We start from the raw sequence: 25999 nt of genomic DNA, 5'->3' as shown, positions 1-25999 counted from the left end.
TCACAGGGGGGGCGCGAGTCTTTATCTGGTTTGAGGTTGAGGTAAAAAAAAAAATGTGCACATGTTAAACAAATTATGATAATACACTAGAATATATAATGTATACAAAAGTCTGTATAAAAACTATATATTCTGTTGTATCCTCGTTTTTCCTGCTGCCACGGCATCACTATTTTATGAATGAAACATGGCGGAGAAACGTCACAGTGCTGATAAATGCTCTGTATCAAAAAAGAAAGTAAGGCTCTATTTCCAGAGTTACCTCAACTTCGGTTTTGGGGGAGGGGGGAGCTCGGCTTTTCTTAGGCATGAGTAGGGGGGGCGCCAAGGAAAAAAGGTTGGGAACCACTGCGGTAGGGGATCCCTACTCGGTCTCTCGTTCTGCTTAGGGGTCCCTGGCCTATAAGACGTTGAAACCCCTGGTTTATGATAATATGTCTATGTAGATTATCAGTCAAACATGTCAGCAGATTTTGAAAAAATAATTTCAACTGAAGGTCCCCTAATGGGGTTCAGAGTACACGACATCAGCCGGATTATAGCCGGACCAAGCAGACGTACCTCAATGGAAGTAAACGGCTCCATTTCTAGTGAATTGCTCACATTATTAGTCAAATAATCAATTAGTTGATCAATAGATTTGAAAAAAGTGGATACGGTTTGAGCAATCAATATAAAGATGTCCCTCTGGGAAATTTTGGATGAGACTTTTTGCAAATGTTTTGATAATTTACAGACAAAGTAATGAATTGATCTGCCAACAGATAACTGAAAATGATCCTTATGGGCGTCCTGGTGGTTTAAGGGACTAACTGTGTGTTTCAGTCATCCATCTCGAACGCGTCTGATATACAGTTTCACTTTTTTGTTTTACGCTTTTGTGTATTGGTCTCTGAGTGTTGCCAAAACGTGGGAGACCTACTCTCAATACTGTGCCTGAACGCCTCCTGCAGATACAGTGTAAGACGCTGATCATGTAATTCCTTGTTTCAAATCTAGCAAGAGGCCTTTGCAGCATCCCTCCTCTCTCTCCTCCCATGTCCTGTTTTAATCTTTCGTCTTCTCTTAAATCTTTATACGCAAACTCAGTTTGTTCTTACTGCAGCCACAACTCTCAGTCATTATGCATCTGATGAACGATGGAAGGAAAACACGTTAGGAAAGAAGTTAAAAGACTGACGCAGGAGGCTGGCTCAGCATCTCAGTCAGCTCTGTGTGCACGATGATGTAATGTGTACTTTGTCTTCTGGTCTATCGTGGACTGGCAAAATGTAGAGAATAATTAATAATTCATCCACCGTTCGTAGGCTGACGTAAGTCTTTAGGATGCTCGTCATGATACAGTATATTATATACTGTAGTCATTATACAACAATAGATCCAATGCTAACCTTTTTATCTTTATCTATTTTTATCGTCTATCTCGTATATTGTATCGTTATCTGTTGTTTCAAAAGAGAAAATTAAAAAATGATGAAGGCAAGATGAAAGGACATGCTGAGCTCTGCCTTCCTTCACACGCATGTAGGCCTGAGCTGAAATAGAGCAGCACTAATGGAGAGAGTGAGTGTGTGTGTGTGTGTGTGTGTGTGTGTGTGTGTGTGTGTGTGTGTGTGTGTGTGTGTGTGTGTGTGTGTGTGTGTGTGTGTGTGTGTGTGTGTGTGTGTGTGTGTGTGTGTGTGTGTGTGTGTGTGTGTGTGTCTCACAGATGTCATCATGGATAAAGGCCTGTTCTGATGTCATTTATGGATAAAGGATGTTCTGGGATCAGGTTTATTTTTGTGACACACACACACACACACACACACACACACACACACACACACACACACACACACACACACACACACACACACACACACACACACACACACACACACACACACACACACACACACACATTTGTCCCTAAAATGAAGTGGCTAGCTGTTTGATGTGAAGTGTCCTGAAGTGCTTTCTAACCTTGTTCACTGCTCTTTACCGCCAAATAAAAGAAAAATGAGTTGCCAGTAGAAACCAGTCAGAAGCTGGCTTTTATATAGTTGAAAAAAACATAATTCTGGAAACCGAATGTGTATTTTTACATTCACATCCTTAGTATCTTTGTGCTAATGCAAGTTTTGGCAATGCTGTGACAAGAAACCCATAGTCTTGAGTCACACACACACACACACACACACACACACACACACACACACACACACACACACACACACACACACACACACACACACACATACTGTTTGCATTTGACCTCACACAAGAATATGAATTCAATTAATCAACAAGAAGCGTTGTTATCATTCCCAGTGAGATAAAGGCCACTACGAGAACAGGCATTTCAAAGGAGTGCTGCATGGAATAATTACTTTCCAGAAAAATGTGTGTGTGTGTGTGTGTGTGTGTGTGTGTGTGTGTGTGTGTGTGTGTGTGGGAGAAGATAACTGTAGAATATTAATGGATGTTTTTGAAAAGGTATTTATTTTCTAGCTCTTTCGTTCTTGTGCTTGGGAGATTATTTATCCCCCATCTTTGCCTTTTATTTTTAGGCCATTCCAATTCTATAGTATGTTTACTTTATTTGACTTTATTTTGTAGTTGCTGCTTTGGTCAGTGTAAGACCAAACTGCATCAGGGAGAGCATATGTCACACCTGTTTGTGTACAGATCAAAATGAACAAGATACAAGGTGTTAATCAGTAAACCTTGGATGGGTTGATAATAGTGCTGTCAAACGATTAAAATATTTAATCGCGATTAATTGCATTCATGTCATAGTTAACTCGCAATTAATCGCAATTTTTTTATCTATTCTAAATGTCCCTTGATTTCTTTTTGTCCCATTATTTTTTCTCATTTTAATGCTCTTATCAACATGGAAAAGTGGATCGGGCTAGCTTTTTCCTTCTGCTTCCAGTCTTAATGCTAAGCTAAGCTAGCTCCATCTTTAATACACAGACGTGAGAGAAGTATCGATCTTCTCATTTATCTCTCGGAAAGAAAGCATATAATTGTGTTGGACAATTCCGATATCATCATACATTTATGTTGGGGCTTCATTTGAGTTAAAACGTGGACTATTTTAACACCCACAATGTAAATTTTCTTACTTAGTATTATTATCCTGACTGCATTTTCTTTTTTTCTTTTTTTTTTTGCCAATTACCTTTTGATCATGTCATAAGGTGAAAACTTAACTTTTCCTCCATTTCTCTATGCAGTCAAATGTGGCACAAAATTCCACAGTGCTGAATGTCATTAGAGGCGCCTTGTCCTGCGTGTTAATGTGCTTGTATACTTGATTTAAAAGCCCAGTGAGATTTACCAGCCTCAAATAAGATATGTTCTTTTCCCCTGGCAGCACCCCAGGCCAGTAGTTTTTGCACAAATCAAGCCCACAAACGAATTGTAAAAATGCTCGCCGTCAAATGGTAGCGTATACAGAACAAATCCAGACAAAAATGGAACGTTCTTGCTGCGTCGGTTCTGTGGCGACGCGTACACAATTTAGTCTTTTTGCAGAACCAAAACCAAACATGAAGTCATGTGCAGGAAAGCAGGAAAGCCAGAGAGCCAGTTTAACCTTGGCAACGGAAACATTTTCTTAATTATCTGTGATTAAATGAGTGCTGCCCCTTAATAACGAGTGCAAATTTACCAGTAAATATCGATCAAAAACATTGTGGTTTCATCGGATCTCATTCTGCTCTTTCCAAAAATAACTGTGTGGCGTATACACACACACACACACACACACACACACACAGAGCTGGTACACTCATTAGTATTCTATCTGGACTTATTGTCTTTCCCCACTGACTTTTACATTTAAATATTTTAACTATCTGTGTGTGTGTGTGTGTGTGTCACCGTGTGTGCGTGTGTCTGTAGCCAGTAATGAACATGCCTTGGCTGGTCCCTGAAGGCAGCCATTACTAATGCACACAGAAGATAATGTGAGAGGAGGAGGAGGAGGAGGAGGAGGAGGAGGAGGATGAAGAGGAAGAGGAAGAGGAAGAGGAAGAAGAGGAGGAGGAGGAGGAGGAAGAGGAAGAGGTAGAGGAAGAGGAATATCTGTTCCAGTGTTACTTTAAGTAGCAGGATCTTACATTTTCATTTGGAAATCAGGGAGATATACAAGTTCTTGAAGGGTTCTTACAGTAATTAGCACATGGGTAACATGGTGCTAATTATTAAGGTGCTGTATATAAAGACATATTACTGATGTTATGGTCAACCAATCAAGGAAAACAATTCTAGATAAACCTTTTGAATCAGACACGTCATATATGACCAAGAACCAAATACTTTCTCACACATTTATTATTAAAATTGCACAAAGTGATTCATGAAAATGATTTAAACATGCTGTATTTAAAAAATATCTACAACATAATTCATGAATTTGGATTTCATGTGATTTATTATTATCACATTTATTTTGTTTTAATTAAACATACAACTTACAATAATAGTTTTGTCTTAATGTATCTACTTTTTGCACCTTTCAGCTCTTGTGAATTCTATTTTATATGAAACATGCTATAAATAAAGTTTTGTTTCATATTTTGTTAGGATTTGGTGTGTGGATCCAAAGCAAATTATGTGTACAACCTGACCGTACTAACAACAGGACTACTGCATGATGGGAAGCCAAATTACCAGCAGGGACTGTAAAGGGACTGGAGGTGAGGAGCTGCTGCACCCAAACAATCAAGATGGGAAAATGGCTACAGCGCTCCAAAACCTTCCTCCCCCAGAATACAGAGGAAGATGAGAATGTGTCTCTGAAGATGTCTGTGAGACAGTGAGTCAGACAGTCGCACTGACTGACACTTTCTGTCTTTCAGCTGAATGAAAGGCTGCTCAAGTAATCAGACAAACAAGGACAACTTCAGTTTGTGTGTGTGTGTGTGTGTGTGTGTGTGTGTGTGTGTGTGTGTGTTTGTTTGGAGGGGGCTGCTGATTGGTTGGCAGTATCCATCTGGCTGCTTTTGTCTATAGGCATGCTGCCCCACAACAATTATGCTTCCATCCATAAAGTGTGTGTGTGTGTGTGTGTGTGTGTGTGTGTGTGTGTGTGTGTGTGTGTGTGTGTGTGTGTGTGTGTGTGTGTGTGTGTGTGTGTGTGTGTGTGTGTGTGTGTGTGTGTGTGTGTGTGTGTGTGTGTAAAAAAGGGGGAGGGTGTAAGGAGGGGATCCAGATGTTGGGTTTATTCTCATTCTACCCCATCCCATTTATTTTAATCCATCACCCTCCCCCACAGCATTATACAGCAAGCCATCTGCACACACAGACACAGACACACACACACACACAAACACACACACACACACACACACACACACACACACAGCCTCCAGCATGCTACCACTAATGCGTGTTAGCTCAGCCAGGTGGCTGCGTGGCCTCAAATGGGTCCTCGTGCACCTCTAGCTCTGTGTTGATTGGAGTGAATGCAGCTGGTATGAAGTTATGCAGAGCTGCTCACCACTGTTAAACTGGGTCAGTGTGTGTGTGTTGTGTATTTTTTTTATTTTTTGGGTTGGAGACACGCTTCTTATTTAAAATATGAATTGTGTATATGACGAGCTGTTTGCAAATCATTTCATGGTGGTGTGGGAGAGTAGAGAGAGAAATTAAATCCTTAACAATTTAAACAATATGAATAGATACTGGCACAAACCATTGCAAACGATAGCCTAAATTAGTATCAGTGAAGATTGATAACAATCTTGGCTTGTTGCCTTTCTGTCTACTTTCAGTTGTGGGAGTATATTTATTCAAGTGCTATACTTAAGTACAATTTTAACATACTTGCACTTGACTGAAGTTTTTCAATTTTATGCCTCAGGGAGAAATATACTTTTCACTTTTCAGACTCCATTTGCTGGACACTTATAGCTACTTTTTACTTTTTACATTGCCAGACCTATCACCACAGTGTTGTGGAGTGCTTTTTTTAAAAACCAATCCCAATTGTCTTCACTTAGCTCCGGACACAGCGACGGTGGCTCTGCAAAATAGTCAAGAAGGAACTTGTTTTGGTGGAACATTTAAACTCCGCAAAATAAAACGCCACATGGAATATTAAATGAAGTTAACTGTTCACACAATACAGTAACACAAGGTAGTTAAATTAGCTCAACAACTGAAAAAGCGACCCTGTGCAGTTTGAGTACACAGTAATCAAAAAGATATTACTGTCACATCCTCCATCCTTCAGTCAGTTTGGACCCAACAGTGAAGCTCAGGTGATAATATTTGCCACGTTGATCTAGCCTGTTATTTTTCTGTTCATAACCTCTTATTCTGTCTCTCCTTCTGTTGCAGCCAAACATGATGTGAACGGCAACAGGACTGTTCCACCTTTCCCAGAGGGGACAGAGATGGTCATATTTGGTGAGTGTTATTTCACGGTTTATTTTGCTCAGTGGTATATAGTAGTGGTAGTTTATATTAGCTACTATCATGCCAGTTTAAGCTTATTTTGATCAAGTCATTATGTATAAATCCAACATGTTGTGTTGCTTCAGGGCCTAATCCACAGTCACACTGCACCTCTTTTTTTGTCTACCACTGGCCTCTAATGTAAATACTCAACCTTCAAGTTAGTTTTTCTGCAGAAATGCAAATGATTATTTTCATTATCTATGTATCTGTAGATTTTTTTCTTGGTTAATTGATTAATCATTTAAATCAGCAATCATATTTCGGCCCTCTAGACCCGCCCCTGACACACGGGCCTTTTCTCTTTTGTTGTCTGGTGAAATGGATGGGATGTTGAAGGCTGTTCATCAAAGTTTTGGTTTCTTTTCTTGAAGGTATGGGCTGTTTCTGGGGGGCAGAGAGGAAGTTTTGGAGACAAAAAGGGGTTTATTCCACCCAAGTGGGCTACGCGGGAGGATACACACCTAACCCCACCTACAACGAAGTCTGCACAGGTAGCTTCAGCACACCGATACACACTCACACATAGCGTGCTGGACAGTGGGTTGTCAACTGAGAGTCAATAGACGGTGGAAAACAAGACACATATAAACAGAACAGTGAATGGTTTCCCCCAGGCCCTATTATACTGGGGCATGGATACGGCTGCTATGGAAGCCTGACCACTCTGAGCTGACTGTGTATCTGTGTGATGCATGCCCAGACCTCCCAGTGATTCCTCCAGCCAGCCAGTGCAGAGTGAATCCATCATTAGACCTGCATCACCACCTGTCTCTCTTTCTTTCTAACTTATTCTCCTAGAAAGTTTCACATAAGCAGATAACTTAACCAAATAAAATGACAAGTGTGTAAAGTTGTTATTTTAAGTTACATAGATTGTTTCTTTGTTTCTTTGTGCAGCACCCAATGGTTTGGAGCAGGGGTCTTTAACGTCTTATAGGCCAGGGACCCCTAAGCAGAAGGAGAGACCGAGTAGGGACCCCCTAACCGCATCATATAAATATCATATACAATTGAGTTGCATATTAAACTGTGCAGAATGGATGAAAAGAAATGCATATTACTTATGCATCATGTTTTAATGTTAAACGTACACCTGCGATAGAGTGCGGATCGGGCCGCATTTTTCTGTCCGAGCCCGGCCCGCGTCCGACACAGTTACATTTTATTTATTAATGACACATGTACAGTTGTTTGTGTTGAAAGCCCGCTTTTGTTAAGCAACTGTAGGAAGGCATTCGGAAATGTCAACAGATGAGTGAATCAGCGCACACGGGGCAACAAGCTCACGTTAACACAGGCGCGCACAAGAGGCCCAATCATATCGCGCTGATGTGACCGAGCCCAACCCGAACATCATTTCTAAATATCTGTCCGAACCCTGCCCGAGCCCGACGGGACCTGACGGAGCAGCCTTTCGCTTTATGTATATTGCGCCATTGGATATCGCGATGACGATCAAAAAAGCGATATATTGTGGGATACATTTAAGAGCATTTTATTGTTGTAGTTTGTCAATGTGGAGCCAATTTGAGATACTTTGTATCCAACTGGGTAAAATACTTTTCTTATCAGATGGAGTAAAAACTAATATTTCTCTCTGAGAAGTAGTGGAAGTATAAAGAAGCATAAAGTGGGAATACTCAAGTTATAATTGTACTTAAGTACATTACTTTGCTCTCAGTGCATTAAGATTTGCATTAAGACTTATATGTAGCGCTGCAAAGATGAATCAATTACAGTAATCGGTTGGTTGTCAACTATTAAATTCTGAACTATTTTGATAATTGATTAATTGGTTTGAGTCGTTAAAGATGATCTGATTCCACTTGACAAAATGTGAATATGTTCTAGTGTCTTCTCTCCTCTGTGACAGTGAACTGAATATCTTTGAGTTGTGGACAAAACAAGACAATTGAGGATGTCATCTTGGGCTTTGGGACACACTGATCCATATTTTGCACCAATTTATGACGTTGTACTGTATAGACCAAACAACTAATCGATTAATCGAGAAAATGATCGTCCGATTAATTGACAAGTAAAATAATTGTGAGTTGCAGCCCTACTTCAATGGTTGACTATCAAACACACAGTCAGTTGTTCACAGTGAAATAGCGTCATAATGAGAATGTTAGGTAATGTACCAGTAAAATGTCTGTTCTCTGGTTCCAGCCACTACTTTATTTTTCCGTTTTGTCCGAGATGATTTTATTCCTGCGAGATTGTCCTGCCGAAGCATTAATTTAATATCGACCGCTGCTTTGTCTCTGTTCGCCTATATCTACCGTAGGAATCCATAACTCCTCATATTAAAAAAGTAATAAAACAGAGAGAGAGCTGGGAGTGGAGGTAGAATGAGAGACAGGAGGCAGATAAGGTGCAGCGTAATAGGTCACACTCATTACTAACGCCAGCTGCTGTCTGTCCATCCGTCAGCAGGAGTGATCGTTTGTTATGTTTGAGCATTATATAAGGTGTTATATTCTATTGAGGTGTACATTTCAGAGTTTTCAGTTGAATCACACAGTCTTGATCAGTTGTCGGCTTCATCAGTTCTTGAAACTTCCCATTATTCTTAGCACTTTTAGGACTATTTCATCATTTACACCTAAAAGTTTAAAATGCCTGACAGAGACTTTAGGACTTTTTCAACCAGTAAATCCTAAGAGTCCTAAAATGAAAATGTACAACATTTACAGTTTCATCACAATTTACCAAACTCTGCAAATAATAAGTGTGCATAATAGCTCTGAGGTCTGGAAGAAGCAAGTAAGTTGACCAGGAGTTGAGAAGGTTTTGTCAACTGTGACATGATTCTCCACAAGTTCTCAAAGAGATAGACGTAAGTTCCTTTATATTCAACCCACTTTAATAGTCATTTTCAGGTTGGCGTATTTTCTGGACATAGTTATGCTTGAGCTCTCTACAGCAAGGATTAACAAAGCAAAGTCATCCACTGTAGACCTATGGAAAGGTGTATCAGTCCTAATTACCTCAGCATCACAAGAACTAGAGGAGGGCGACTAGGCAAGGTGTGATTTCTTTTTCTTTTTTTTTTTCTATCTTTTCCTTGAGACCGCGGAGGGTGGGGGGTGGGAGAGGGGGTTGTTCTTGTTCAAATGTGTTTGTCTGTTCTGTTTTTGTTGTTTAAATGAAAAATAAATAAAAAATTGATCTTAAAAAAAATACAATGGGGCAGTAAAAACAGTATTGCACCTTAACTCAAATTATTACTTCATTAAAACCCACAATAAAAAAAGACAAATAGATAGATAGATCAATACATGGACTTTATTAATCCCAAAACAGATAGATAGATAGATAGATAGATAGATAGATAGATAGATAGATAGATAGATGGGATGGACTTTATTAATCCCAAAACACATGGATGGATGGATGGATGGACTTTATTTATCCCAAACTGGGAAATTACAGTTACAGCACCAAGTCACAAGGACATGCACACATACTCACACAAATACAAGAAATATGCTAGAAATAATAAATAATATAAAAAAAATAAAAATAAAAAAAAATACAACAACAGCAACTACAAACTACCAGAACACCTACTGAAAAAATATACCTGGGAATAAGAACTTGAGGAATGAAAAGAATGTACAAGTACATACCAATAGAAACATGTTTGTAAGCTGCGAATTGGAAGGGATCTCAAACATTAGTGCTAAACCCAATGTGAAACCTCGGTTGACTCTCACGAACTCACCGATGTTGAATTTTGCAGGTAGGACAGGCCACGCCGAGGTGGTGAGAGTTGTCTACCATCCGGAGAAGACCAGCTTTGCCAACTTGCTCGCGGTTTTCTGGGAAAGCCACGACCCGACTCAAGGTACAACCTCTCAGCCACGGACTCATTATCCCGATTATTCGGACACTGCTCGAACGCACCGTATCGCAGTAGTATCCTGCCATGATCCGAAATTTGAAATTTTGACCTGTAGGTGGCACGAGATCAAAAGTCACGAGGTCACCAAAGTCATTAGGATTTATACTCTGCAACAAAAAATATTGCACGTTTGACCAAAGCGTGTGATTGACAGACTGACAGACACGTTGCCATCTCGAGAGCCCGCATCACTCCAGTGGCTGAAATCTTGGAGCTAATGAGACATTGTGGTTGACAAGCTGCCACTGAAATGATGAATGGAATACGTGATGAAATGATCGAAACAAACAGCATTCAGTTGTGCCAAGACAGACAAGTTATATTTTTAGAAAATGCTGTCGGCTGTTGTTTTCAGATGTTCTGATGTTGCCTCAGCCAAGAACTGAGGAGGACGAATGCAGGTCAAGTCAGCTGAAATCTTGATATTCACATTTTTTGCGTGTTTAGGGATGCGACAGGGGAACGATGTTGGGACAGCGTACCGCTCTGCCATCTACACCGACACAAAGCAGCAGCTCGAGGAAGCGTTGGCCTCCAAAGATCAATACCAGAAGGTACCCACATCTATTCACCAATCGGCCTTTTAATGACTCTATCATCGCCACTTCTCCTCTCCTCTCTCTACATTTAATCTGTCTCTTTTCTCCTGTCCTCGTTTTCTTCCTTGTCCTTTCTTTTTTTCACCGACTCCATTTCCCAGCATCCCCCTCTGCTGCCCATCCCTCTTTCTTTCTGTCACAGAGGTGCTTTTGGAGTCAGCAGATGAATACTGAAATATAAAGGGTGTGTGTGTGTGTGTGTGTGTGTGTGTGTGTGTGTGTGTGTGTGTGTGTGTGTGTGTGTGTGTGTGTGTGTGTGTGTGTGTGTGTGTGTGTGTGTGTGTGTGTGTGTGTGTGTGTGTGTGTGTGTGTGTGTATGTGTGTGTGCTTTTAACACACACACACACACACACACACACACACACACACACACACACACACACACACACACACCCTCTGTTGAACTCTCTCCTGCTGAGACTTCTGCATCACTATCCCACCAACAGGGCTTGTTGCCATGGAAACTGATGAGGAGGAGGTTACTCTATTCTTTTCTATTCTAGTGTAGTCTGGTCTTCATTAAAGTCCCTTTTCTCTCTCTCTTATTCCTCTCTTATTTTCGCTCTCTCTCTCTTATTCCTCGTCCTTTCCAGTCTAGAACCTTGCTTCCTTCAGAAGGATTTGTCTCACTCAGACAGTGGGTCTTTGTTTTACTCTTTCTGCCTCCATTGCTGCTGAGGTCCAGCCTCCGAACACATCAGACACTGTATTTAGGATCTAATGGAAACATGAGCTGATGTGTTGGGCAAAAAAAAAAAAAACCTGGTTCCTGGGTTTAAGCACTTGACTAGTTTTGCAACTAGAAAGCATCATTGCAGTTAGTGGGGTCATATGGAGATTTTAATTGCTTTAATCACGCCTCCACTTTTAATTAATAGCTGCCAATAATTAGAAAAAAAATCCATTTGTCATACGGGAATGATGGAGAAACAGAGATGCAAAGACTTCAGATACCATATCCTAATCAAGTGCTGTTAGAATACTAATATTGTACTTGAGTAAAGCCTTTTTTCAGACATGGAATAAGAATATGTACACAGGTGTATTTCTTAACGTTAATGTTCCTTAAAGTGATAGTTCGGATGTTTTGAAGTGTGGTTATATTAGGTAATTATCCATAGTCAGTGTATTATCTACAGAAGATGGCGGTCGGCACACCCCCAGTTTGGAGAAGCAGGCAGGAGTACCGACGTAGAAGCTAAGCAGAGTACCGCTGTGGACTGGGGCAGCAGCTAAACACATTTTAGCTACCTAAAAAAAATCAATAATAATTTAAGTTTATGCTATATTTAGAATATTTTCACCACTTTACCTTGCGGTCAGACTGGGGACGGGGAACTGAAGCCGTTATCTATGCTCTCTTCAAAGCCACCAGACTCCTTTGACAAAAACAGTAATTTTACCTCGCAGAATATAGGAGTTGCTGCTCTACCACAGCCTCCATCGGTTAGTAAGTCAGTGTTATTGTGTAACTTCGTTCAGACATTTACAGAAAGAAACCATGCTAGTGCAATATTTGGCTTCCTGAGAGCGGTGAATTTGTTTGTTTGTTCATTAAGATCCCCATTAGCTTCTGTCTGTCTTAAACAGAAGCTACTCTTCATTAAAGGAACACGCCGACTTATTGGGACTTTGTCTTATTCACCGTATCCCCCAGAGTTAGATAAGTCCACACATACCCTTCTCATCTCAGTGCGTGTCGTAACTCTGTCTGACGCACCCACCGCTAGCCTAGCTTAGCACAGATCCTGGAGGTAACCGGTTCCATCTAGCCTACTGCTCCCAATAAGTGACAAAATAATGCCAACATTTTCCTGTTTACATGTTGTGATTAGTATACTCACGGCTTGTACAAATAACGAGGTCACATGAGACACAGCCGTCTTCTAACCGTATACATACTGGGAACTATATTCTCAGAAGGTGAAGCACTGCTACTTCTGCTACTTGGGCGGAGTGATCAGCGCAACACCTGAAAAACACCATTGTTAATCTCTGCTCCTCACCACGGGGCAACGCGAATCACTCCGCCCAAGTAGCAGAAGTAGCAGTGCTTCGCCTTCTTAGAATATAGTTCCCAGTTTATATACAGTTAGAAGATGGCTGTGTCTCATGTGATGTGATGTCGTGGAGTTTTTTGTCCTTTCACAGACTACATCACTGACGGATTAAAAAACTTAATTTGCCATCTATGTCTTAATTTATGACTTTCGGGAATCCACTAATACATTTCCAAATCAATTAACATTTAATCCAGCTGTCTGTTTACTTATGTCCAACATGCACATTGAAATAACAGGACGTTAAGTTGGGACCCTTGTTTTAATTCCTAATATGCTCACAGGTCTAATTAATACTGTGGTTATGAGATAGTTTCGAATGTATAACAGTGATTTTGCATTTCTCTCTTTCTCTCTCTGTGCATGTTCAACCTTGTGCTGCTGTGATCTTTATGTTAATCTGACGGCCTTAAATTCAGACTTGTTCCATGTCGAAGGCGATACTGAAACGTTCCAAGTCCGACCGAGTAAGATTGCCATCGTGACTTTTATAAAAAAGTAGTCTCGCTTTGCCAAACCTTCCTCCACAGCGCTGCGGAGGAGGGTCTGGCTAGTCCAAACAGCATTCAGGGATGGGAGAAAAACGTGCTCTGGTTTATTGGCATTTCTTCAAACCAATCACAATCATCTTGGGCGGTGCTAAGCGCCGGACGGAGCCACGTTGCCGCTGCAAAATAGCCTCGGGAAGGAACTTGTTTTGGTGGAACGTGTGTACGTTCAAAAGTTGTTTTAGTCGTGCAACAGACATCTCAGATTGGACAGATAGTCTAGCTAGCTGTCTGGACTTACCCTGCAGAGATCTGAGGAGCAGTTAACCATAGTTCTCAGAAATCAACCACAGTTTAATTCCAACTCAAAGAGAGCGGAAGGTACGAAAGGAGTGACATCTAGCGGAATTCCTGTCCTGACGTCGTGGATATAGACTAATGGATAAAGTGACTAGGGTGCTTATTCACATATGAGGCAGACATGTTAAACTGCCATCAGATTAATGTAAAGGTGTGCATTGCCGAAAGGGGCTTAGAATTCTCATACAATTGCGTAAAACCCAGTCAATCTCAAAGCCTTTATATCAGAGTATCTTTGCACTGATTTCCCAAGGCTCTAAAGACCAGCAGCTTGTTTCCCAAAAGTATCTTAATGTTGAGATAATTGTCAAATTAATTTCATGCAGCTTGTTACAAGTGCGGGTTGTTTTAGGTCCCAGTAAACCCATTTAGTGGTAATAAACTGGAGAAGTAGCTGATGTGTGCAAGTGTGATTTTGTTCCCTCTTGCGTTGAGTTGAACTATGATGCACTGTGTTATGTCACGTTAGCTGTGCGCTGTCTTAACAGGATGTCATTGGGGAACAAAAATGCAATGCAACAAATCACAGTGCTGAAGGAAAGTAATTAATCAAAATGAGAAGAGACAAAAGGTATGTGGGAAATACTGTGTACACAAGAAATGTCAAGATCCAAACAAGAAATTCACCGAGCGCATTCATGCTGCGAAGAGAATTGACCTTTACTAGATTACAAACAAGATATCATATTTAAATCTTGTTTTTCCTTCATGCTGTGGATTTCTTTGGTCCACAGAGGTGAAGCCCAGTCGTTTCGTTGACCTAGTAGCACCAACATCAGGATCGACATCAAAATCTATCAGTGTAATTGACAGATTTGGGCTATTTTGTGGTCTTAGTAATATTACTTTAACTGTGTGTTCAGACAGGACAAGGGCAATGTAAAGATGCAATAAAAGATGAATTTGCCTAGGGCTGCACGAATCGACGCAAAGATGTGCCCACATGAGTTGAGGATGTTTCAACTTGAGCCAAAAATGTGCAGGCATCCTGGTGTTTTAGGAATCTGGTGAGTTCAGTCAGAGGCTGAACGGAACACAAACACACTGATTCTCACTGTTCATTCCTTGCCAGCTATCATATAGTATAGCTAACGTACATTTGTTCACAACCAGGGCTTGATGCATAGACTATATCACCCCCTGGAAGTTGGCTGCAGTATAGGTCATAAATCCCGCCCCTCCTTGTTAGCGTATAAGACATGGGCCAAACTAAAAAGCACAAAAGTACAATTCAGATAAATTTTTTTCCAAAGTTGGTTTGTGGCAGTTAAGGTATATGACGCTGATCGTGCTGTTTGTTCAAGTGTTCTGATTAGTTTGGTTTTTATAAGTTATTTTAAGAACACAGGTTGAAACGTTATGATTGGCAGCTACAATTGACTCGCAATTGGTCGTGTGGGTGTATGGGCGGGACTTCCATAACGCAGCTCCACCGCCCGATCACTACTGCGCTGACTCTGGCTCCAACATTACAAGATGGCGGGGACTGTATCCAAGGTATTTTGGCTTCACTTTTATACAGTGGGAGAAAGTAGAGACGCGGCGTCCATCTTTATATACACTCTTTGGGAACAACTGCATTGGCTGTTTGCAGCAAAAAAAAAACATGAACGGTTCAGCAGTGAATTGTGCGCAAATGATGCAAGGTGAAAAATAAGCTTCGCTGTCTGTCTCAACACACATTTCCACCAACAATTCCACTCTCACACAGGATATATTATAATGTAACAGGCATTTACTGAACGCTGCTCCTCAGAGGATTAATCCTTTTAAATGTGTTGACACATTGTGTCATATAGTGTCATCCTGTGGTCAATATTTAAATTTTTAACAGGCAGAAAGCGAGAATAGCACTTTTTGCATTCAATTTTAGGAGGTGTAGTGAACGAAGCTTTGATCTATAATGGCCATAGTTGGATTGATGGAAGATTGATTGACTGATTGATTGATTGATTGATTGATTCCTGGCTTCATCTAACCACTACACCTCTTTATCCATTTTTCTAGCTTTTGTTTCCTCATTCTTTTCTCACCAGAATCCCCCACCTTTTTCCGTGTGTGTGTGTGTGTGTGTGTGTGTGTGTGTGTGTGTGTGTGTGTGTGTGTGTGTGTGTGTGTGTGTGTGTGTGTGTGTGTGTGTGTGTGTGTGTGTGTGTGTGTGTGTGTGTGTGTGTGTGTGTGTGTGTGTGTGTGTGTGTGTGTGTGTGTGTGTGTGTGTGTGTGTGTGTGTGTGTGTGTGTGTGTGTGTGAGAGAGCAGTTGGCCTACAGCAAACACACTTCTTGCCAAACCATCTGGGCCTTAAATCTGTTCAACACAAAAAACGCTTTAGTTGCAAAACTAACACACGCACACACACACACACATATGCATACACTGATGGTTGGAGTTAGTTCCGATTATTTTTTGACTCCTTTTATTTTTATTTTATTAATAGTCTGTAACTATATATGTCATCTTCTGTATCTGATGTTTTGCACAAAACTTTCAAACGTGTGCCAAAAAAGATGAGGACATTTCAATAATTCAGTGGGTTTTTTTTCTCTGTTGAGAGTAGATGCAGCATTCACTTCCGTACATTGACTTTGCATGCATACTCACAGCCCCATATTTAAAATATTAATGAATCTGTGCTCCCAAAAACATCTCGGGTGGAGTCCTCCTCCTTCCTGTTGATGAAGTCTTTGTAGGTGGCTTTCTTTCTCTTTGTCCCTACCACACTTCTTCTTCTCTCCTCATTCCACCCAAAATGAACATTTAAAATGCATCACAGCACGGAGGATTTTCCCAGGACACGCCTCACAGACACTCACTGAATTTTTATTAATATCCACTCCGATCCCCAGAGTCAAATAATGTCTTATTCTTTTCCAGCCGCATTCTCACACACGCAGACATAGACGATGGAAGCGTGAGAAAGGGATGTACAGATGGAAGAAGAGAGCAGGTTTAGGCCATGAGTGGTGATAAAGAGCGAGAATAGTCTGGTTAATTTGGTGTCAGGGTATTATTGACTATGTTCTCTGTGCTGCCTGGCTTGGTTGTATTGTTCACACAGAGTGATTGGGGAATTGTGTGTGTGTGTGTGTGTGTGTATATATGTGTGTGTATGTTTCTGTGTGTGTAAAGTACAACAGCACTGCAGAAAATTACCTTGCAGGCGCTTGGCGGTTGTCTGCAGCATGAAAGGAGCCTCCCTTTTCTTCTCTTGCCTCCTACCAGTCATTAGGGTGTGCACTGCGTCTAAAATGGCAGGTGTAAATGGTGTGTGTGTGTGTGTGTGTGTGTGTGTGTGTGTGTGTGTGTGTGTGTGTGTGTGTGTGTGTGTGTGTGTGTGTGTGTGTGTGTGTGTGTGTGTGTGTGTGTGTGTGTGTGTGTGTGTGTGTGTGTGTGTGTGTGTGTGTGTGTGTGTGTGTGTGCACTTGCATGCTTGCTTTATGTAATAATGTGTGCTTGCTCGGCGGGTGCTAAAAGCAGTGTGTACTCATTGTTCTGGCATCTCGTTCCCTCTTGATACACCTCTCCGGCAACATTTTCTTTTCATAAACACTCATATAGCTTCTTCTAAACACAAAACAGCTGCTCTTTTTTTCCTCTTTTCTTTCCTTTCTATTTCCTCTTTGTCTATGAAATCCCTCTCTAGCACATGCCAGCTTCACCTCTTTTTTCATTCCTCTCTCTCTGTCTCGTGGGTGCTTATCAGTATCGTTCACGTTTCCCCTGCTTTACCAGAGCAGTCAAGGTATTTGCATTTCAAATGAGAAATCTACTTGTCTGACATGCAAATTAATGGATGTGAATCATGCATCTATAGCAGGCTGCTAACATAGCAGCAGGACCAGCCCAAAACCAACGCACTGAAACACTGAAAAGGCAGGGAGGATGTTTGAGGATTCCACTAGACCATTATCATGGAAAATGCAGCCATTTTGGGTATCACAGGTAGTGTTGGATGATGTCAGTGCCCATAATTTTTTTTAAGCTGCCAATTGCCAGTGTTGTTCTTATTCATTATCTTAATTGAATAGTCCACCAAAATCTTTTCAGTATCAAGCCCCCCCCCCCGTAGGCTCTGAAAAGGTTGCTTTTATAAAGAAAAGGCATCTGCTGTCAAATTTTCAGTGGCGACCCAGAAAAAGAACGTGTCACAACACATCAAAATAAGAAGAAATTTGTCAAATTACTCCTGCCGCATAAATTAGCCTACTTCGCTGTCATTCATCTTGAAGTTCCAGACAATTGTTTTTGCTAGAAAATGACTACTGAAGAGTTTTACAGTCTGTTTTCTAAAACAAATCTGACAAAAGTCTCAGGGTTGGAAAACTGGTTGGTAACTGAACAGGCACGCGGCCATTTGGAGATGTTTGCGTGGCTTTCTTTTTAACTTTTTTTATTTTCTTCTGCTACTCCGTAGATCCTGTGCGACTAAACCGTGATTTATGCTTCTGCGGAGGCTCTACACAGAGCTTTCGCTGTAGCCTACGTAAGTTTATACTATGTGCGTTGGCGTGTGCGTCGATCTCGTTAAGAGAATAGCCGGGCCGGCATGTATGTGTGTGGGGAGTGTGTGGTAGAGCGAGTGAGAGAGTGACGGCGATTAGCTTCAGAGTAAGTAGCGACTCTAGAGGCATAGTGAGAGAAACAAAGTGTCCCCTGCAGAGGCCTTAAAGTGTATCTTCAGAGAACCTTAATTCAAGAATAATCAGACATACAGAAATTTTTGGCTTAAACTTATTTTAGACTCCCAGCCCAAACCATCATTGACTCCCATTTAAAAAATATAAATAAAAAATGCTTTTCAGCAGCTTTGCCTCGTGAAGCTCAGGTGCTCTGACTTTGTTCATGCTCATGGTTGGAAAGAATAAGTCCCTCTTTTTTCACAATTGGCATATCACGGCTAAACAAAATGGCATGTTGATTTTAAATTTCAAGTGAAATTTAGTGACTGCTGAAAGGAGCTGTCAATCTTCCTCTATAATACCATTCAAATTGAATTTGTTATTTTTTTGCTCAAATGCAGGCTGTTATTAATATGTACTACACTACTCAAGCTTATGCATTGTCAATGCCACTATAAGCATGTGGTTGTGGTTACACATTCTGTCCACTAGAGGGACTTCCAACATTAGCCTGGCCTTAAGGGTGACCTAAGTCAATGTGCATTGCAAGCAACTTTGTTTACATTAATGTTCCAGCACGAGCACACAGCGACAAACACAAATCAACAGAGAACTCTGTAATCAAACATTATCTAACACTGTGCTCGGTTAGCACAATGACATCATGTTAGAAAGCACAGCCGAAACGATTTGTCACAAAGTAAAGTAACAGTAGTGTTAGCTACCATGCGAATGGCATTAATAACTAAGCCAAACGGTGCTGTCACTACTATATTAGTGATTTATAGGCAACCTCTTTCTTGCAGATTGTCACATTACAGAGAATACAGCTATTAGAAGGTAATATGAAGTCAAAGCTAACTCTGACAGCCGTAGGGCAGCTAACATTAACTTTAGCTGTCTCCATGAAGCTCCCAGCTAAGCTCCTATAACTCGCGAGCTAACTAATGTTAACATAAGCACTTTGGCTTGGTGGATGTTGATTTTAAAGTCATGTTAAAACTATTTCCCGTCCTTCCAATTTCCAGCCGCAGACTGTCACTCCAGCTGTACTAAGTTAACGTTAGCTCTGTGATGTTGTACTAACGTTACTTGGTACGTAACGTTAGCTTAGACCCCAATGCTTAGACCTCATAATGCCTTGTGTTTCTCACTCCCGCTAACTTATTGTTCATAAGACGTGACATGAGTGACACATGAAGAGGGAGATTAGCTAACGTTAGCCAACATATTTATAAAAAAGTCACATTCGAATAGTGATTTCAGCATTCCAATAGTATTGATTTTTTTTACTGTTCAAATTATCATTCCAACAGCCCTACTGCTGAAAGCTTTAAAGCTTTAGTGCGTAACCTTTTTATATTGATGAACGTCCGTTACATTCAAGCCATTGCCAAATGAGTTGATACAAAGCTAATTAAGACTATCAGCTCCACACAACTCTCTCTGGATTTCTCAGTATGACTATGCTCAGAAGATTGTGTCGTCTTGCGACTTTCGTGTGCAGGAAATCGTGCGAAGATAATGACCTCTTCTGAAGAGTCCATGTTTTTTTTAATCCTCCGTGTCCTCCTTAGCTACTAGCAACTGTGTGGAGGAGGGTTGGGGGTAGTACGCGATCACAGAAGGCTTGTATCATGTGGATACGCCGACAGTTTTGTTGTCATTACTTTTAATTCCTCACGGTAGAGACAGAAACTACACACTATAGCTTTAACTTGCAGTTTGTAGTGCGTTCCGGCTGCAAATGTCTGCACAAAACAATCTCACTTGACTTTAAAGCACTAAATGATTTTAGAGACAAAATACAGCTCTCCATACCTCTTAGGCCATCAGGCCCTAGCTTGATTTCTGTTCAGAGGGTTAATAGTGAATCAAACTTTAGTTTCTGCAATTTACATATCTGAAATAAACTTACAGAACAGATGAGGTCTGCTCAAACTATAAATTGTTTTAAATCAAGGCTACCTTAGTATAACTTTATTTATTTGCCTACCATTAGTTTTTTTTATTTGATTTGATTTAGGTCTATTTTCATTTTCCTGTTAAATGTTTTTTTCTCTTTCCAGTCGCAATCATAAAGTGTAGCTGCAACAGAGAGGAGAGTCCCTTTCGGACTAACTGTCCCCACCCTACTTACTCAAATTAAATTGTGGTGTCGGTACAGAAAGTGATGAATCAAACACTCTGTCCATTAAAACGCTAAACTCGCCAACGTTAGATCTTTTATCTCTTTGGTATTTTCTGTTCTAGCAACATCACAGACTCTCTGGGTTCATTTGCTGACGTCTTCTTTTAACAACTTCTGAGCGCTGACGTCAATGAAGTTAAAATGGTTTTCAAACAATTACCTCTGACTAACTATTAGAGGCACCAATGTGTGAAATTACCCAGCACCACTTTAAGTCTGATTGTTTCTTTCTACTAAAAATAAACAGAGAACTTTTTAGTATTTCCCCCGGGGGTTATTCCTCTCACCCTGAAAGTGCATTCAAAACAAGGATTGGTACCAATTGACATTAAGCTTGTCTGTCTGGAATGGATACATTTGTAAAGTCATTGACAGTCATACAGTCCAAGTCCTTTTTTAAGATAAATATACAATAAACACACTTTCAGTAATGGTTGAAGGTTGAAAACAGGAGTTGGCCTTTGAGGTTTGTCCTAGAAGCAATTGCCAAACTCTAAAAAGAGAACTGGATACAACACAACAAATTCAATCATAGTGATTAGAAAAAGATGAGTTAGACCAAATGTTGAAGTCCGACCTAAATGCTAATGTCACCATGCTAACATGCTGATGTTTAGCAGGTACAATGCTCAACCTTAGTTTAGTGCAGGGGTCTTCAACATTTTTTAAGCCAAGGACCCCTTAACTAAGAGATAGAGGGAACAGGGATCCACTACTACATATTTTGTATAAAATCAAGTTGCATATTAATCTGGGCCTACAATAAAGTGTGGGCAGCCTTAACCCAAATACATATAATGCATGGAATAATAAGCTATTGAAATAATAATTGTTGGCATGATTTAATAAATTATCTTTTTAATGTTAAACATACATGTGGCGCAGTGAATCCTTAGGATAACCTGTATCTGTGGATGGCTGTCTTAGGCCTCCTGCACACTGGCTGCGTGGCGTGAGCGTGTCAGCTGCGTAGCGTGTTATTTCGGCTCCCATGTTAACAGGTTAGAGCAGTGGTGTCACACTGGAAAAAAGAATCGCACCAAGGGCCAGACATGTATAGTTTATTGACATGCTTTTATTTCATCAAAAAAGTAAAATATCTTTGACTCAATTTTTGCATGTGTCATATAGTCTTCTCACTTACAGTTTGGTCCACATAAAGCCCTGAAAAAGTGAGCAAAAAAGGTTCCAAAGCCATTTTCTTAGTAGGCTGCCACACAGCTGACTCACAACAAGCTCTTTCACAGCCTGAATATGCAAACTCTCTGCTTCTGGGGGAATTTCTGAGTCTCAAAGTTGGCAAATTTGCCAAATTCTGACACATTTGCAGTGTCGCGTAATTGCAAGTTGAAAAACAGTTTCCCATGTTTTTGGTTTGGCGCACAACTAGGCGGGCCAAAATTTATTGTGAACCTAAATTGATATGCGGGCCGGATCAGAATGTGCGAGGGGTCCGATTTGGCCCGCCCACGTCTCAGGCGCGGCTCGAGAAATACATAAAAAAAAATGACATTTTGATGTTCGAAAGTCTCTAGGTTTTGACATAAATGCAGATTGATTTTCAAATATTGCACCTGTCAATACAGACCGAAATATGTGCAAACACATGTACAAACACAAAAATATTGACAAAATAAAGTTGAAGAACACGCTATTATTTCATTTTATCAATGGGAAACATACATGTGTAGAGACAAGGCTAGCAGCAGCAATGCTGCGTCAGACACGTTTCTGGTGTATAAAGACGTAGAAAACGGCACGCAGGCAGTGTGCAGGAGGCCTTAGTGACTACCTATAGGCCAGTAAGCCTATCATTCATGTTTTTTTTTCAGAAATAGGCTGACTTTTATATTTGCTAATAATATGTGGGATTCATGTTAAGACATTTTAATTTTTGAAAAAACCTTAGAAAAATAACTTGCTGGCCCCCCTGCAGTGACTCTGAGGACCCCGTAGGGGTCCTGGACTCCCTGTTGAAGATCTCTGGTTTAGTGTGTAAGCATGATAACATTTGCTACGTAGCACAAAGGGAATGTCTTTAGTTTTACAGGTATTTGCTCATAAACACGATGAGATAATTTCACATAACAGTAGCTCACATTTAATTTGTAACAACTGGCAATAACCTTTAAGCCACATGGATCCCTGCATTAGTATCAAGATAATGTTGCTTCAGTTGTGAATCAGTTTTAAGATTGTTGCAGTATATTAACCATTTCTGTTAATTAGCGAGTCGACACTGCTCCATAATCGCAAGAAATGGAACATATAATTAGGCAGTGAATTGTTGTGATTGTGATTATCTGATTGTAATGCAGCTGAATACACAAAATTAACTGAAGCGCCCAGTTATTAAATATTTAACCTGAATATTCAGCCAGTAAATGAAGCATTCACATAAAACTTTAATCAAAGCAACATGGAACAACTCTTTGACTGAGTCTTCATCATCATGCTTGGATCCTAATTTGAGCTACAAAAGTTCCTGTTAGGTACACTCATCATAACACCTGGAGAATAGTTCTGTTTTATTATTATGATTCCCGTCGTCCAACAGGATAATTACCATAAATCTGGTGGAGTCGCTTCATGGGTTTTGGGTTGCGGTAGCTGTCGGGTTTTGGGGCGAAAGAGCAGCAGCTCTTTTCGAGAAAAGGCTAAACATGTAAATGTCGAAACCAATTAAGCTCTTTCATCACTCATAGTATGATCAAGCTGCGTTGTGAACATGCCTGAACACTTTCTAAAAACACAGTGTGTGTGTGTGTGTGCGTTGTCATAGGTTTTTCCTTAACACATTAGACACATTTGCAAGTGCATAAAAAAACCAGGATTTCTGCATTAGTTTCTACACACAATCCATAATGTAAGGGCCTTTCAAATGGAAACCCACTACTTTTTAGGTTTCCAATTCCAGCATTGTAGAGATTAAATTGAACTTAATTTCCATCATACACTATGCTATTTCTCTCTTGTCCTTGGCACATTCCTGCTATATTTTCTGTCGTTGCTGCAAAAAACTGATTCCCACAGAAATCACTGAAGTTTTAACGGTATCATCTTGCTGTTCTTCCATTGTTTCTACTACAATGACTTCATTTGTTTGAGCCAGTTTATGTCCTTGCGAATCTACAAATGTTCTGTCTTTGTTGCTGCATCTTTCAGGTATTAACGGAGGAAGGCTTTGGTGCGATTACAACAGAAATAGCCGAAGCCAAGCCATTTTACTACGCCGAGGATTACCACCAGCAGTACCTGAGTAAAAACCCTAATGGATACTGTGGTCTGGGAGGGACTGGAGTCTCCTGTCCAATAAGAATCAAGACCAAGGCCTAGCTAGCCAATGACAGCCAAGAACCATCACCTTCACTAAGTATGCTTTAAAATGCTTACAGAATCCAAAAGCTTTGCGTTTTAAATATATAAACATCAGGTTTTTGTATGCATGAAGGAACAGGAAGTCTATTATTTATAGGCTCTTACACCTGTGTACCTAATGATGTCGGCATTTCTGTGAGTTAACACCACATCTCTCTGAAAATAAACTGTGATAGTCAAAGCATAATAACACTGCTGGATGTAACCCAGTGACTCAGCTCTTTGCTTTTAGTAAAAATACCAGTGCCTCCAAATGTATGAAAATAACATGTATTGTAAAAGGGATGTAGCATGTTACTTTTGTGGAAGGCTTACCACAAAATATAATCCTTGACACATGCAGTACTATTGCATATGTTAGATATATGAAAGTGTATACAATCAAATGAAATCTAGTGAAAAAAGTGGCAAAATTCCAACCGTCTCAGCACAAAATATTTGAATAAGGCATCAAATTGAGTGGATTTGAGTCCACATTTCACTGTTGTTCATACATGAAAGATGAGATGTTGTATTGGTGACTGCTTTGAAATACTACTGCAGATAAAATTCATGTTTTTTTATGCTCAGGGTCCTTTAAGAATTCTGTAGAGGAATTAAAGTTTCTGAAATCCAAAGTCTAAAGTGTCTTTTCTGTTTCCTGAGCGCCGTTTAAATCCGTACACATTCGATAATAGATTAAGAAAAAGCACAGTCAGTGACTTCCAGGAATATATTATCGACTCAACGATCACTTAATGCAGTATGTTAGACCTCTGACGGCATTTTCACCACCTCTCACACCATACGAGAGGTGGAGAAAATGGCAACATGGCAGCTTAATGTCATGGGTTTGCTAAGATGCAGATCAAAAGATTCTCTCTTTAGCAACATGGCAGCTTTAAACCAGTTGTTCCCAACCTTTTTTCCTTGGCGCCCCCCCTACTTATGTCTAAGAAAAGCTGAGCCGGAGGTTTTCGCCTACTAAGTAGCCTGCCTACAATTTTAAGCGAGAACAGAAATATATAGTTTTCATACAGACTTTTGTACACATTATATATTCTAGTGTATTATCATAATTTGTTTAACATGTGCACTTTTTTTTTTTTTTTTTTTTACCTCAACCTTAAACCAGATAAAGACTTGCGCACCCCTGTGATCTTTGCCGCCCCCCTAAGGGTTGCCCGGACCCCAGGTTGGGAACCACTGCTTTAAACTATATATAATGTTTTCTGTTTTTTCTGACTGAATTTGCAGCAAACTAGGTGAACGGAAGATTTGTTGTATCGTTAAAAATGAATTCATACATTTTGGTTTGCCCTTTTGTGGTCTTGTGTGTGTGTGTATGTGTTGTGTTGTTTTGGGGCAGGATTTTGGATGACCTCCTTCCTTTGATCTTTGCCTGAAGTAGTGTTCCAGCCCGTGACTCATCTGTCATCGCTGTTAGTCTGCATGCATGTTTTGTGTTTTTGTGCAGTATTTGTGTGTTTTGATGGTACAACACACACACACACACACACACACCAACAACAACAGCAGGAGGAGGAGAGTGTGTTTGTTGCCAGGCCCTCCAAAGCTTGGCATCAGCATCACAGAGTCGGAAAACAGGCAGGAGAAGGAGAAGATCGGTCTCTTACGAAATGGCAGAGCGCCATGTTGGATCTGTGCTGTGTTGGATCGCCTCCATGATGATGACGCTGGAGGAACAGGACCTGACCAGCTTTACGAAGCCAAATCTGACCACCAATTTTGGAATTGAGCTGATGAAAGCTGAGAATTTGTGCAAATAGTCAATATATTTCAGTTTCTGCCTTTTTGTTTCAAGCGAAATATAAAACACATTTTTACATTTGCTCCTTTAAACCTTGTCACGTTAAGAAAGCCTCAGAATTTACATCACCAGGCACTAAAACTACTGAAAGAAAATTCATGCATGTTTTTTGACAACGGAAAAACATCTTTC

At 40.4% G+C, this 25999-nt stretch overlaps 1 protein-coding gene across 4 annotated transcripts in view; it reads left to right on the top strand.

Annotated features, from left to right (window-relative positions):
* Positions 1–24674, top strand: part of msraa (methionine sulfoxide reductase Aa) — a 38973-nt gene extending 14299 nt beyond the window's left edge. For 2 of the 4 annotated variants that reach the window (XM_028605776.1, XM_028605777.1), the window contains exons 2-6: positions 6334–6402; positions 6825–6944; positions 10202–10306; positions 10811–10917; positions 23845–24674. In XM_028605776.1, coding sequence (XP_028461577.1) covers positions 6334–6402; positions 6825–6944; positions 10202–10306; positions 10811–10917; positions 23845–24015 — 572 coding nt within the window. In that variant the 3' untranslated portion in view covers positions 24016–24674. Of the gene's footprint in view, positions 1–4584; positions 4808–5414; positions 5506–6333; positions 6403–6824; positions 6945–10201; positions 10307–10810; positions 10918–23844 lie in introns of those variants that run through there. The other 2 variants (XM_028605779.1, XM_028605778.1) reach the window with 2 other exon arrangements.
* The last annotated feature ends 1325 nt before the right edge of the window (positions 24675–25999 follow it).

This window comes from Perca flavescens, chromosome 18, assembly GCF_004354835.1.
Source record: "Perca flavescens isolate YP-PL-M2 chromosome 18, PFLA_1.0, whole genome shotgun sequence".
NCBI classification, from domain to species: domain Eukaryota; kingdom Metazoa; phylum Chordata; class Actinopteri; order Perciformes; family Percidae; genus Perca; species Perca flavescens.
Note: the sequence above shows the minus strand (reverse complement) of the source record. Positions and strands in the feature narration are given on the sequence as shown.